The following is a 15,144-nucleotide window of genomic DNA, read 5'->3' on the forward strand; positions in this document are numbered from 1 at the left end:
AGAACTTTGATTTATCATGATTTAGTCCTGGTTTAGTCCTGGTTTAGTCCTGGTTTGGTCCTGGTCCAGTCCTGGTTTAGTCCTGGTTTAGTCCTGGTCCAGTCCTGGTTCAGGAGGTTGTGGGTTCGACTCTTCTTCTCTGGTCCAGATGAAGCGCTCGGTCACAGTTCAGCCTCAGTCTGAGGTTTTCATGAGAGACGCCTCAGAGTGGTCCACAGGACTGTGCCACTGCTGCAGCGACGGAGACCAGTGTGAGTCCTGGTTTAGTCCTGGTTTAGTCCTGGTTTAGTCCTGGTTTAGTCCTGGTTTAGACCTGGTTTAGTCCTGGTCTAGTCCTGGTCTAGTCCTGGTCTAGTCCTGGTTTAGTCCTGGTCTAGTCCTGGTCTAGTCCTGGTCTAGTCCTGGTCTAGTCCTGGTTTAGTCCTGGTTTAGTCCTGGTTTAGTCCTGGTTTAGTCCTGGTTTAGACCTGGTCTAGTCCTGGTTTAGTCCTGGTTCAGTCCTGGTCTAGTCCTGGTTTAGTCCTGGTCTAGTCCTGGTCTAGTCCTGGTCTAGTCCTGGTTTAGTCCTGGTCTAGTCCTGGTCTAGTCCTGGTTTAGTCCTGGTTTAGTCCTGGTTTAGTCCTGGTTTAGTCCTGTTTCTCTCAGGTTGCAGGTCTTGTTGGTGTTTTCTCTGCATCTCGTGTCAAACGGTGAAGCTTCGTGGACAGTGTCTCTGTCTCCCCCTGTTGGACATGTGCAGCGTCATCCACCCCATCGCCATGACGCTCCGGGCCACCACCAGGGAGCGCTACAGCATCCAGGTGAGTCCGGGTCCAGACCGGGTCCAGACCGGGTCCAGACCGGGTCCAGTCTGAACAAAATACAGCGAACTGAAGGAGCAATTAGGACAAAAACCACAGCCACTCGCCAAACAGGAAGTGATCACGTGCGCACTTCCTGTTTGTCGTTTTGTTCTTAAATGTTCGTATTAACCCTCTACATGATCCTGGGGTTTTTATTTCACTATTGTGTCTGTAAATCAAGATATGAACATTAATAACAGACAAATCAGGTCCTTCTGTCCCCGAGGTCGCTCCTGTTAGCGTTAGCATTAGCATTAGCAACAGGTTTGATTGACAGCGTTGCTAAGGGCCCTCTCCCTGTTAAACCGGCGGTGTGGGCAGGAAGGGGGCGTGACCTTCAACAGCCTGGCTCCTGATTGGCTCTGCGGTTGCTATGATACTCATGTGTACTCTCGATGAGCTGAGGCTGTGGCGTCAGACTCTCTCGGTCTGTGATGTGGAGGTCGAAGGTCAGTCTTCAGGCCACGTGTGGACATGCTGTGGGACGTCTGGCGCGTGGACATCTTGGACACAGTTAGCGTTACAGGGTCAGGGGTTAAAGGGTCAGAGGTTACTGAATCTCTTTGTTCATTTATTTGACTTCACTTTATGCAGGGAGAGACTCAGGCTCTCACACAGTGTCCTACAGGCGTCCTGCCACAGCTGCCCTGGGACAGAATGAGAAAACTGAGGCTGCCAATCTGTGGCATAGGCCCCTCCCACCAACACTCACACGCCACATTCAAACGAGGCAAGGTGGCTGAAGTGTCTTGCTTAAGGACTGACTTTTTAACCATAAGACTGACCCCTGACCCCTGACCCCGCGCCTGTGTGTTTTTCAGGGATCGTTCTGTGTGGACTGTCTCCTCTCCACCTTCTGCTGTCCCTGCGTCTACTGTCAGGTCCACAGGGAGCACCAGCACCGACAGCTACCCAGCATGCTCGGCGACATCGTGCAGAGGAAGTGACATCATCAGCCTCCTGTGACGGCCTCGTCCAATGAGCTGCGTTTGTTTTAATCTTAACTTCAGTGTTAATGCAAGATATGAACAACCTGCTCAGACACATTTACTCCAGATGCCCTCCCGCACATGTGGTCTGTAACCTGGGACCTCATGACCTCTGACTCTCGTGACCTCAGTGACCCTCGTGACCTCTGACCCTCGTGACCTCTGACCCTCACGACCTCAGTTATGTTTGAACTTTAGTGTTTCTTTTGCTTAAAGGTGCCGCTCCAGCTGCAGTCTCACTTTTCACCACTAGAGGCGCTCTATGTGACTGATAATGTGACCTGACAGAAGAAGAGCACAGGGCACAGGCGAGGGGGCGGGGCCAGGCGAGGGGTCAAAGGGCAGTCAGTCTCACATCTGCCCTCTGCTGGTGAAAATACACAAATAAACGTGGAGACAGCAGCTTTAAAACTCCAGTGTCCTGCATTTGTCAGGCTTTAAAGCTCCACTGTGTAACATTTCCACCACGTGCTTGTTTCATGACTTTCCCTACAATGTTCCGCTAACTGTAAGTAGACTTGCCTCTCCACTGATCTGACCTGTAACTTGGCCTGAGGGTGTAGCACGCTCGTCTCCGTGGAGATAGTCACACTGTGGAACATGGCAGAGAAAACAATAACATCTCCATGGAGACGAGCAGGTGGATCCTGAGGCTTTTGTGTTCTCCTGATGTAAACTTACGGACATTTGCACCTCTGTGGTCAAACGTGTATAAAAGTGGGCGTGTCCTGCTCCGGTGACATCAGCAGTTTCATGTACTTGGTGACATCACACAGAACTGCCCTGAAAACATCCAGGTGTGTCTGTTTTGACACGTGGCTGCAGGGGGCGGAGTCTGAAGCGTGGATCCCTGTTGGACCAATCACAGCGCTCCTTATAGAACGGGCCGAGCTGTTCAAACTGAAAACTCTGTAAACACTTTCTGTTCTCACGAATAAACATCAGTTTAATATAAAAAAAGAAGCAGGTTTGAATTTTTTACAGTTTCATTTATTTACAAAAACTCATTTTACACAAATATTTGTTTTTTAAAAAAACTCAAAATTCATTTGTTCAAAGGAAAACACTTTAAAACAGGTCAAATAAAAGAGAAAAAATATTTATGAGGATCTGGTTCAGTCCTGGTTTAGTCCTGGTTCAGGAACATATGGAACTGAATATGGTCCTGCAATAGTTCATCCAAACATCGTCCCCCTCGTCCCTCTGTCCCCCCTCGTCCCCCCCTGTCCCCTGTCCCTCTCACAGGGGCCTGGGCAGGGTGGACACCTCCTCCAGGACGTCGTTGTACTGATCCTGATATTCCTCATGAGGTTTGATGAGGATCACACAGGTCGGACGCTTGGACCCGGCAGAAGACCCCAAGTCCTGGACAAAAGAGACACAAAGACGTCAGATGCCCTCCCCATGTGTCAGATGCCCTCCCCGTGTGTCAGGTCGTGTCAGATGCCCTCCCCGTGTGTCAGATGCCCTCCCTCACCAGTTTGGAGGGGATGTAGGCGTAGGGGAGGCTGTGGTCCTCACACATCACAGGCAGGTGGCAGTAGACGTCGATGGGCAGAGTGTCCCCGGCCAGAACCACGATCCTGAGAAGAAACGACAAAAACTCAAAACAAACTGGGATTTTCACAGCACCACCTGAACCGGGACTAAACCAGGTCTAAACCGGGACTAAACCGGGACTAAACCAGGACTAAACCAGGACTTTTCAGAAGTCTTACCCTTTCTCTCCTTTGTTGATGAACTTCTGGACTTCTTTGACTCCTCGACGAATCTGTTTCACTTTAGACGCTGCAACAGAAACAAACAGTGAAGAACTAGACCAGGACTAGACCAGGTCTAATCTTAGTCCTGGTTTAGTCCTTAGATTCATAAATTTATACATTTAAATCCTTCAGTCACTCGTCAGTCCCAGTCGTCCTGATAATTACTCAATATTTTGGATAAAAACATTTCATGTGATATTTCCAAATACAAAGTTAAAGTCTGTTTCAGCTGAGTCCACACTCCGGGTCCACACACTCCGGGTCCACACACTCCGGGTCCACACACTCCGGGTCCACACACTCCGGGTCCACACACTCCGGGTCCACACACTCCGGGTCCACACACACTCCGGGTCCACACACACTCCGGGTCCACACACACTCCGGGTCCACACACACTCCGGGTCCACACACTCCGGGTCCACACACTCCGGGTCCACACACACTCCGGGTCCACACACACTCCGGGTCCACACACTCCGGGTCCACACACTCCGGGTCCACACTCCGGGTCACTACAGGTTTTACTTGCGCATTTGTTCAATTAATTGACTCAAAATTTAAACTCAGATTAAGCCGAATCACGTGGGGACGTGTTTTGGATCATAAACCGTAAAGTCAACATCATGTTTCACAGATTTTATTCGCAAAAGAGAACATGATGTTAAATGTGCGCTTTTCTAGACGGAGTTCCGGATTTGATCATTAAAACTGAGCTTGAAAACATTAAATAAACCCAAATATCTGTCCAGGCCCGGTTCCGCAGGGTTTGGCCCGGTTTGGCACGCGTGTTCTCACCCTTTTTGACGCATTTGTAGAGCTTCTTGCTGAGTTTCTTGGAGGCCAGAGGCTGCGCGATGGGGTTGACGTTGGCGATGAGCTCGTGGTAGCTCCTCTCCTGCGGCGCCTCCTCCTGCGGGGCCTCCTCCTGCGGCACCTCCTCCTCCGCCGCTCGCTCTGCGCTTTTCTCCTTCTTCACCTTCGTCATTCTGAGGGAAACTCTGCGGATTTTATGTTTCTAACGCGCAAAATGGTCCGCACTTCTGTGAGCCCGGCACAAGCGCCTCAGAGAGAAGAAACCCACGTGTTTAAGAAGAAACAGGCGTCACAACAGCGCCCCCAGCGGCGAGGAGGAGAACTGCAGCGAACTACAGGACTAAAACAGGACTAAAACAGGACTAAAACAGGACTAAAACAGGACTAAAACAGGACTAAAACAGGACTAAAACAGGACTAAAACAGGACTAAAACAGGACTAAAACAGGACTAAAACAGGATTAAAACAGGACTAAAACAGGACTAAAACAGGACTAAAACAGGACTAAAACAGGACTAAAACAGGACTAAAACAGGATTAAAACAGGAAAGACCAAAACAGGTCTGAAACAGGACTAAAACAGGACTAAAACAGGACTAAAACAGGACTAAAACAGGACTAAAACAGGACTAAAACAGGACTAAAACAGGATTAAAACAGGAAAGACCAAAACAGGTCTGAAACAGGACTAAAACAGGACTAAAACAGGACTAAAACAGGACTAAAACAGGACTAAAACAGGTCTAAAACAGGACTAAAACAGGACTAAAACAGGTCTAAAACAGGACTAAAACAGGATTAAAACAGGACTAAAACAGGACTAAAACAGGACTAAAACAGGACTAAAACAGGACTAAAACAGGACTAAAACAGGACTAAAACAGGACTAAAACAGGACTAAAACAGGATTAAAACAGGACTAAAACAGGACTAAAACAGGACTAAAACAGGTCTAAAACAGGACTAAAACAGGACTAAAACAGGTCTAAAACAGGACTAAAACAGGACTAAAACAGGTCTAAAACAGGACTGAACCAGGACTAAAACAGGACTAAAACAGGACTAAAACAGGACTAAAACAGGACTAAAACAGGACTAAAACAGGACTAAAACAGGACTAAAACAGGTCTAAAACAGGACTAAAACAGGACTAAAACAGGACTAAAACAGGACTAAAACAGGACTAAAACAGGACTAAAACAGGACTAAAACAGGACTAAAACAGGTCTAAAACAGGACTAAAACAGGATTAAAACAGGTCTAAAACAGGACTAAAACAGGATTAAAACAGGACTAAAACAGGACTAAAACAGGACTAAAACAGGACTAAAACAGGACTAAAACAGGACTAAAACAGGACTAAAACAGGACTAAAACAGGTCTAAAACAGGACTAAAACAGGATTAAAACAGGTCTAAAACAGGACTAAAACAGGATTAAAACAGGACTAAAACAGGATTAAAACAGGACTAAAACAGGACTAAAACAGGACTAAAACAGGACTAAAACAGGACTAAAACAGGACTAAAACAGGATTAAAACAGGAAAGACCAAAACAGGTCTGAAACAGGACTAAAACAGGACTAAAACAGGACTAAAACAGGACTAAAACAGGATTAAAACAGGACTAAAACAAGACCAAAACAGGTCTGAAACAGGACTAAAACAGGACTAAAACAGGACTAAAACAGGACTAAAACAGGACTAAAACAGGTCTAAAACAGGACTAAAACAGGACTAAAACAGGTCTAAAACAGGACTAAAACAGGATTAAAACAGGACTAAAACAGGACTAAAACAGGACTAAAACAGGACTAAAACAGGACTAAAACAGGACTAAAACAGGACTAAAACAGGACTAAAACAGGATTAAAACAGGACTAAAACAGGACTAAAACAGGACTAAAACAGGTCTAAAACAGGACTAAAACAGGACTAAAACAGGTCTAAAACAGGACTAAAACAGGACTGAACCAGGACTAAAACAGGACTAAAACAGGACTAAAACAGGTCTAAAACAGGACTAAAACAGGATTAAAACAGGACTAAAACAGGACTAAAACAGGACTAAAACAGGACTAAAACAGGATTAAAACAGGACTAAAACAGGATTAAAACAGGACTAAAACAGGACTAAAACAGGACTAAAACAGGACTAAAACAGGACTAAAACAGGACTAAAACAGGACTAAAACAGGATTAAAACAGGACTAAAACAGGACTAAAACAGGACTAAAACAGGACTAAAACAGGTCTAAAACAGGACTAAAACAGGACTAAAACAGGTCTAAAACAGGACTAAAACAGGACTAAAACAGGTCTAAAACAGGACTAAAACAGGACTAAAACAGGACTAAAACAGGACTAAAACAGGACTAAAACAGGACTAAAACAGGTCTAAAACAGGACTAAAACAGGACTAAAACAGGTCTAAAACAGGACTAAAACAGGACTAAAACAGGTCTAAAACAGGACTAAAACAGGACTAAAACAGGACTAAAACAGGACTAAAACAGGTCTAAAACAGGTCTAAAACAGGACTAAAACAGGACTAAAACAGGACTAAAACAGGTCTAAAACAGGACTAAAACAGGACTAAAACAGGACTAAAACAGGACTAAAACAGGACTAAAACAGGTCTAAAACAGGACTAAAACAGGACTAAAACAGGTCTAAAACAGGTCTAAAACAGGACTAAAACAGGACTAAAACAGGACTAAAACAGGACTAAAACAGGTCTAAAACAGGTCTAAAACAGGACTAAAACAGGACTAAAACAGGACTAAAACAGGTCTAAAACAGGACTAAAACAGGACTAAAACAGGACTAAAACAGGATTAAAATAGGTCTAAAACAGGTCTAAAACAGGACTAAAACAGGTCTAAAACAGGACTAAAACAGGTCTAAAACAGGTCTAAAACAGGACTAAAACAGGTCTAAAACAGGTCTAAAACAGGATTAAAATAGGTCTAAAACAGGTCTAAAACAGGACTAAAACAGGTCTAAAACAGGTCTAAAACAGGATTAAAACAGGTCTAAAACAGGTCTAAAACAGGATTAAAACAGGTCTAAAACAGGACTAAAACAGGACTAAAGCGGGACTAGACCAGGACTAAACCAGGACTAAAACAGGACTAAAACAGGACTAAACCAGGACTAAACCAGGACTAAACCAGGTCTAAAGCAGGACTAAACCAGGTCTAAAGCAGGACTAAAACAGGACTAAAACAGGTCTAAAACAGGACTAAAACAGGACTAAACCAGGACTAAACCAGGACTAAAACAGGTCTAAAACAGGTCTAAAACAGGACTGTTTTAGTCCTTCAGTCCTGGTTCAGTCCTGTTTTAGTCCTGGTTTAGTCCCTGGTTTAAACCTGATTTAGTCCCTGGTTTGGACCCAGTTTAGTCCTGGTTTAGTCCCAGGTTTAGTCCAATTTTAGTCCGGGTTTAGTCCTGCTTTAGTCCTGTTTTAGTCCTGCTTTAGTCCTGCTTTAGTCCTGGTTTAGTCCTGTTTTAGTCCTGCTTTAGTCCTGCTTTAGTCCTGGTTTAGTCCTGCTTTAGTCCTGCTTTAGTCCTGGTCTAGTCCTGTTTTAGTCCAACTTTAGTCCCGCTTTAGTCCTGCTTTAGTCCCGGTCTAGTCCTGGTCCAGTTCTCTTTTAGTCCTGTTTTAGTCCCGGTCTAGTCCTGCTTTAGTCCTGCTTTAGTCCCGGTCTAGTCCTGTTTTAGTCCTGCTTTAGTCCCGGTCTAGTCCTGCTTTAGTCCCGCTTTAGTCCTGCTTTAGTCCCGGTCTAGTCCTGGTCCAGTTCTCTTTTAGTCCTGCTTTAGTCCTGTTTTAGTCCTGCTTTAGTCCTGGTCTAGTCCTGTTTTAGTCCTGCTTTAGTCCTGTTTTAGTCCCGGTCTAGTCCTGCTTTAGTCCTGGTTTAGTCCCGGTCTAGTCCCGCTTTAGTCCTGCTTTAGTCCCGGTCTAGTCCTGGTCCAGTTCTCTTACATAACGCTCAGGTCTTCTGGGCTAAGCTGATCTCATTATCTCTGGTTTATTTTGGTGTGACTTTTGAGCCTAAGCGGGTCACTCTGCAGCGGCGCCGCGCGGCTCTGGTCCTGCGTCCGTTTGTGCCACTTCACTGCGGAAAAAAACTGGGAAAATACAAAATTCCGCTCCAAATTTAGAAATATTTCCACCTGTGAAGCCGCTCAACCCTCCACGACCAGCTGTGGACGTCTCAGTCTGAAATCTGCTCTGAACTTTGCACAAATGTCTTGACACTTTTGATCAGCGGAGGAGCAAACGAAACAGGGAAATATCCTGAAAAATCACCACCATTTTGGGGAAAATTGGACGCCATTTTGTACAAGAGAATTTAAAATGTTCCTGTAATTCTGAGTGTATTTTGCAAACTCTGAAATCACAAACGACCAAGTTTTTCTTTCTTTTTTTAACTAGACAGTATTTTTTAAACTTTTTTGAATAATTTGAAGAAGAAACTTTGGGGAGGATGTAGAGGGATTCATGCAACAACGAGGAAAACTCAAACATCCAACTCTGAGAGACTTTGGACGGGAGCAGTGGGATCACAGCGCAAAGCCGCAGAATCCATTTAAAACGGAACTAGATCGTCCGGGAGGTGCCAGCTCGCCAAACGCCATCCGCACACACGCCGTCCGCACACACGCCGTCCGCACACACGCCGTCCGCACACACACAAAAAAACACCAAACTGAAACCAAAGCATGATCACAACACCAGGAAGTCCAACAAAGACGATTAAAATCCGACTTAAACTTGGGCTAAAAACATGAGCTGCCCTGAAACAAAAGGAGCGCCGCGGAAAAGAGGCCGGAATTCACCCAAAACACCGGAGAATCCCAGAAAATAAGAACAAATTAGCAGAAATATTTATAACCAACCAGGCAGTTTGAGAGCTGCTAAAGGCTAAGCTAACGGCTACGCTAACGAGGCAGAATGGACTTTCAATGGCAGCGCTAACAGGAGCTAGCTCAAACAAAGACAAACTGCATTTCTTAATTCTGTAACAGATTTCTAACAGCAGGAGTACCCCGGTGGAGCAGAATAGTCTGGTGGAGCTGAGTACCCTGGTGGAGCAGAGTACCCTGCCGGGTGGAGCTGAGTACCCGGGCAGAGCAGAGTACCCTGGCGGAGCAGCGATGGGGAACCACGGCTCAAACCTGGACGAGATCCTGGCGGAGGACATGCACCACTGGTACAATAAGTTCATGAAGGAGAGTCCGTCGGGGCTGATCACTCTGTTCGAGCTCAAGGCCATTCTGGGTCTGCAGGGAATGAACCCGGACGCCTCCAGCTACGTCGACCAGGTCTTCTACACCTTCGACATGGACGGGGTCAGTGCTGCTAATGCTACAAATACTACGAATACTACTGCTACTACTACTACTACTACTACTACACCTTCGACATGGACGGGGTCAGTGCTACGGCAAATGCTATTACTGCTACTACCTCTGCGAGCTACTACTACAGCTGGTCCAGCCCCGGTCCAGTCCTGGTCCAGTCTCGGTCCAGTCCTGGTCCAGTCCCGGTCCAGTCTCGGTCCAGTCCTGGTCCAGTCCAGGTCCAGTCCTGGTCCAGTCCAGGTCTTAATCTCCTCACTCTCTGAGTCCTGGTTCGGCCTCGAGTCACTTTCAAACCTTTGGATTGAAGTTAATCTTCTCAAAATAATCACGTTTAACTAAAGCTGCACTGTGTCACTTTTCTGAAGGAGGCATTAAAGTGCAGCTGACTCATTTTACTAAAACACAGTTAAGTTCATTATATTTAAGTAAATATTTACCAGTTTTGGTCATTTTACAGGATTAAAATGTTACTTCCTGGTTGAAGATTATGACATCACACTGGGAATGCCACGACTGTTACCGAGCAACAAGTTCACCACGTACACCGAGTACGCCGAGAACGCCGCGTACACCGCGTACACTGCGTACACCGAGTACACTGCATACACCGAGTACACTGCGTACACCGAGTACACTGCATACACCGAGTACACAGCGTACACCGAGTACACTGCATACACCGAGTACACAGCGTACACCGAGTACATCGAGTACACCGCGTACACCGAGTACATCGAGTACGCCGCGTACGCCACGTACACCAAGTACACCGAGTACACCGCGTACGGCGAGTACACCGCGTACACCGAGTACACCGCGTACACCGCGTACACCGCGTACACCGAGTACACCGCGTACACCGCGTACACCGAGTACACTGCGTACACCGCGTACACCGCGTACACCGCGTACACCGAGTACACTGCGTACACCAAGCAAAACTCCTGATGTCACTGAGATTATGATCTGACAAACACATAAGAAAATATTAGAAAACACCTTTGCCCTCTTTAAATTATGATTTAAGTAACAGAAATGTGATGTCATCAGTGTGATGTCATCAGTGTGGGACTGTACTTCCTGTTATTTTCAGTTTAAAACTGTTTAAAGTATCATTAATATTTACACCAAATAAAGTAAAAATTTGAGAATCACAGGTCGAATGTAAAGTGAGTGACCTTCTCAAAAACAGACCTGGAGTTGTGTTTTGTTTCATTCACATGTTTGAGTCACTTTATTATTAGTCTGTTACATCTACAAAGCTCAAAACGCTCTGTTCCACCTTGTGATGTCATCAAGTGGCAGTTTTCAAGTTAACTCCTCCTTTTACCTTTAGTTCAGTCGAGATAAGAGACAACTCCAGGACTGAAATGATCCAGATGATTCTAGTGAAGGTGGAGTTTAAAAACACAGTGGAGCACTTCCTGTTTTACCACATGATGACATCACAAGGTGGAACTGAGTGTTTTCAGTTTGTGATGAGGAAACGACATTAGAACAGGTCAGACTAATGGACTAAACCAGGACTAAACCAGGACTAAACCAGGACTAAACTCATTTCCACTCGGTGTACAGGTTGTGGGTTCGACTCTTCTTCTCTGAGTGTGTTGCTGGAGGTTGTGGGTTCGACTCCTCTGAGTGTGTTGCTGGAGGTTGTGGGTTATATTCCTCTCTTTTGCAGGACGGGTACATAGACTTCGTGGAGTACATCGCTGCCATCAGTCTGCTGCTGAAGGGCGAGATCAACCAGAAGCTCAAGTGGTATTTCAAACTGTTCGATCAGGACGGAAACGGGAAAATCGACCGTGACGAGCTGGAGACCATTTTCTCTGTGAGTCACATGTTTCTCACTCATGCTCCGCCCACAAGCCTACATCACCCATGTACGAGGCTCCGCCCACAACCCTACATCACCCACGCTCCACACGACAATCCTCCATAAATAAACAAAAACATGACACAAAACTGTACACTATGACTTCACAAACCTGGTGTGATGTGCAGTAGTTTCATTAGTGCGATGCAGCTGAGTGTGACAGTGCTCTGAAGGGGGAGGGGCTTAGCACAGAGAGGAGGAACCCAGGGCGTATGTGTATGTCTGTGTGTGTGTTTGTCTGTGGTGAGGGTCCAGGATCATTCTGTGTCCACTCAGGCCAGAAACCAAGACAAGACGAAACCTGGACTAAACCAGGACTAAACCAGGACTAAATTTCCTGTGTCTTTCAGGCGATTCAGGATATCACACGGAACAGAAACATTGACCCGGAGGAGATCGTCTCGCTCATTTTCGAGAAGATCGACGTCAGAGGAGAAGGTTCAGTCCACACGACCGGCCCAGACCCGAGCCCGATCCTGGGCCGGCCCAGACCCGAGCTGGGTCCTGGGCCAGACCCAAGCCCGGTCCTGGTCTGGAGCTTGTTTCTTTCAAATGATTCCTTCCTGATTTGAAGGGTTTTGAGACATTGGGCCGAGCAGGACCTCGTGTCAGTGTAAAGGACGAGTGTCGTCACGTTTGCAGAACCTCTTTGGACTAAAGCTCCACACAGTATAAACAAAACCTCCACCTCTGCTGCGGACTGAAGGTCGATACTCAATGCACCAAAAAGGGCAAATATCGGCCCGATACATCGGTCGATTCATCAAACCCTTTAAATCACGACGGACTCCTGATGTTTGTGGATGTTTGTAGATGTTTGTAGATGTTTGTAGATGTTTGTAGATGTTTGTGGATGTTTGTAGATGTTTGTGGATGTTTGTAGATGTTTGTAGATGTTTGTAGATGTTTGTGGATGTTTGTGGATGTTTGTAGATGTTTGTAGATGTTTGTGGATGTTTGTGGATGTTTGTAGATGTTTGTAGATGTTTGTGGATGTTTGTAGATGTTTGTGGATGTTTATAGATGTTTGTAGATGTTTGTAGATGTTTGTGGATGTTTGTGGATGTTTGTAGATGTTTGTAGATGTTTGTGGATGTTTGTAGATGTTTGTGGATGTTTGTAGATGTTTGTAGATGTTTGTAGATGTTTGTGGATGTTTGTAGATGTTTGTAGATGTTTGTAGATGTTTGTGGATGTTTATAGATGTTTGTAGATGTTTGTAGATGTTTGTGGATGTTTGTGGATGTTTGTAGATGTTTGTAGATGTTTGTGGATGTTTGTAGATGTTTGTGGATGTTTGTAGATGTTTGTAGATGTTTGTAGATGTTTGTGGATGTTTATAGATGTTTGTAGATGTTTGTAGATGTTTGTAGATGTTTGTAGATGTTTGTGGATGTTTGTGGATGTTTATAGATGTTTGTAGATGTTTGTGGATGTTTGTAGATGTTTGTGGATGTTTGTGGATGTTTGTAGATGTTTGTAGATGTTTGTGGATGTTTGTAGATGTTTGTAGATGTTTGTGGATGTTTGTGGATGTTTATAGATGTTTGTAGATGTTTGTAGATGTTTGTAGATGTTTGTAGATGTTTGTGGATGTTTGTAGATGTTTGTAGATGTTTGTGGATGTTTGTAGATGTTTGTGGATGTTTGTGGATGTTTATAGATGTTTGTAGATGTTTGTAGATGTTTGTAGATGTTTGTAGATGTTTGTAGATGTTTGTGGATGTTTGTGGATGTTTGTAGATGTTTGTAGATGTTTGTGGATGTTTGTAGATGTTTGTAGATGTTTATAGATGTTTGTAGATGTTTGTGGATGTTTATAGATGTTTGTAGATGTTTGTAGATGTTTGTGGATGTTTGTAGATGTTTGTGGATGTTTGTAGATGTTTGTAGATGTTTGTGGATGTTTGTGGATGTTTGTGGATGTTTATAGATGTTTGTGGATGTTTGTGGATGTTTGTAGATGTTTGTAGATGTTTGTAGATGTTTGTAGATGTTTGTGGATGTTTGTAGATGTTTGTGGATGTTTGTGGATGTTTGTAGATGTTTGTAGATGTTTGTGGATGTTTGTGGATGTTTGTAGATGTTTGTAGATGTTTGTGGATGTTTGTAGATGTTTGTGGATGTTTATAGATGTTTGTAGATGTTTGTGGATGTTTGTGGATGTTTGTAGATGTTTGTAGATGTTTGTGGATGTTTGTAGATGTTTGTGGATGTTTGTAGATGTTTGTAGATGTTTGTAGATGTTTGTGGATGTTTGTAGATGTTTGTAGATGTTTGTAGATGTTTGTGGATGTTTATAGATGTTTGTAGATGTTTGTAGATGTTTGTGGATGTTTGTGGATGTTTGTAGATGTTTGTAGATGTTTGTGGATGTTTGTAGATGTTTGTGGATGTTTGTAGATGTTTGTAGATGTTTGTAGATGTTTGTGGATGTTTATAGATGTTTGTAGATGTTTGTAGATGTTTGTAGATGTTTGTAGATGTTTGTGGATGTTTGTGGATGTTTGTAGATGTTTGTAGATGTTTGTGGATGTTTGTAGATGTTTGTAGATGTTTGTGGATGTTTGTGGATGTTTATAGATGTTTGTAGATGTTTGTAGATGTTTGTAGATGTTTGTGGATGTTTGTAGATGTTTGTAGATGTTTGTGGATGTTTGTAGATGTTTGTGGATGTTTGTGGATGTTTATAGATGTTTGTAGATGTTTGTAGATGTTTGTAGATGTTTGTAGATGTTTGTAGATGTTTGTGGATGTTTGTGGATGTTTGTAGATGTTTGTAGATGTTTGTGGATGTTTGTAGATGTTTGTAGATGTTTATAGATGTTTGTAGATGTTTGTGGATGTTTATAGATGTTTGTAGATGTTTGTAGATGTTTGTGGATGTTTGTAGATGTTTGTGGATGTTTGTAGATGTTTGTAGATGTTTGTGGATGTTTGTGGATGTTTGTGGATGTTTATAGATGTTTGTGGATGTTTGTGGATGTTTGTAGATGTTTGTAGATGTTTGTAGATGTTTGTAGATGTTTGTGGATGTTTGTAGATGTTTGTGGATGTTTGTAGATGTTTTGAGATGTTTGTAGATGTTTGTGGATGTTTGTGGTCTGACTGTCCCTGTGTGTCGTCTTCAGGAGAGCTGACGCTGGAGGAGTTCATTGAAGGAGCCAAGAACCATCCTGACATCATGGACATGTTGAAGAACCTGATGGACCTGACGCCTGTGCTCGTCATCATCATCAATGGGAGGCACTCCTGAGCCAAATGCAACCGAGCCGGGACTGGACCAGGACTGGACCAGGACTGGACCAGGACTGGACCAGGACTGGGCCAAAATTCTTGACACTGAAAGTACCAAAAGTGGACCACAAATGGACCAAAACTGAGACGAAAACTGGACAAGACTGGGCCAGAACTTAACCAAAACTTGACCCTTTTCAGATTCAAAATAGTCCAGATTTCTGCCAAACTACGGCCTAAACGTCTGCGT

At 44.3% G+C, this 15,144-nt stretch overlaps 3 protein-coding genes across 3 annotated transcripts; 2 read left to right on the forward strand and 1 right to left on the reverse strand.

The window, feature by feature from the left end:
• Positions 1-148: 148 nt before the first annotated feature.
• Positions 149-1,789, forward strand: LOC117381516 (cornifelin-like). The gene is made up of 3 exons (XM_033978497.1): positions 149-249; positions 653-800; positions 1,664-1,789. Exons 1-3 carry the CDS (start codon positions 149-151, stop codon positions 1,787-1,789), a joined length of 375 nt encoding a protein of 124 aa, XP_033834388.1.
• A 1,281-nt stretch (positions 1,790-3,070) lies between these two features.
• Positions 3,071-4,668, reverse strand: nhp2 (NHP2 ribonucleoprotein homolog (yeast)). Its single transcript, XM_033978463.2, has 4 exons — positions 4,393-4,668; positions 3,550-3,619; positions 3,309-3,414; positions 3,071-3,196 (listed from the first exon to the last, which is right to left on the reverse strand). Exons 1-4 carry the CDS (start codon positions 4,580-4,582, stop codon positions 3,071-3,073), a joined length of 492 nt encoding a protein of 163 aa, XP_033834354.1. The 5' UTR covers positions 4,583-4,668.
• Positions 4,669-9,574: 4,906 nt separating this feature from the next.
• On the forward strand, positions 9,575-14,913 carry LOC117381720 (guanylyl cyclase-activating protein 1-like). Its single transcript, XM_033978724.2, has 4 exons — positions 9,575-9,769; positions 11,463-11,612; positions 12,008-12,095; positions 14,789-14,913. Exons 1-4 carry the CDS (start codon positions 9,575-9,577, stop codon positions 14,911-14,913), a joined length of 558 nt encoding a protein of 185 aa, XP_033834615.1.
• Positions 14,914-15,144: the final 231 nt, after the last annotated feature.

The sequence above is a fragment of the Periophthalmus magnuspinnatus genome, chromosome 14 (genome assembly GCF_009829125.3).
Source record: "Periophthalmus magnuspinnatus isolate fPerMag1 chromosome 14, fPerMag1.2.pri, whole genome shotgun sequence".
NCBI lineage: Eukaryota > Metazoa > Chordata > Actinopteri > Gobiiformes > Gobiidae > Periophthalmus > Periophthalmus magnuspinnatus.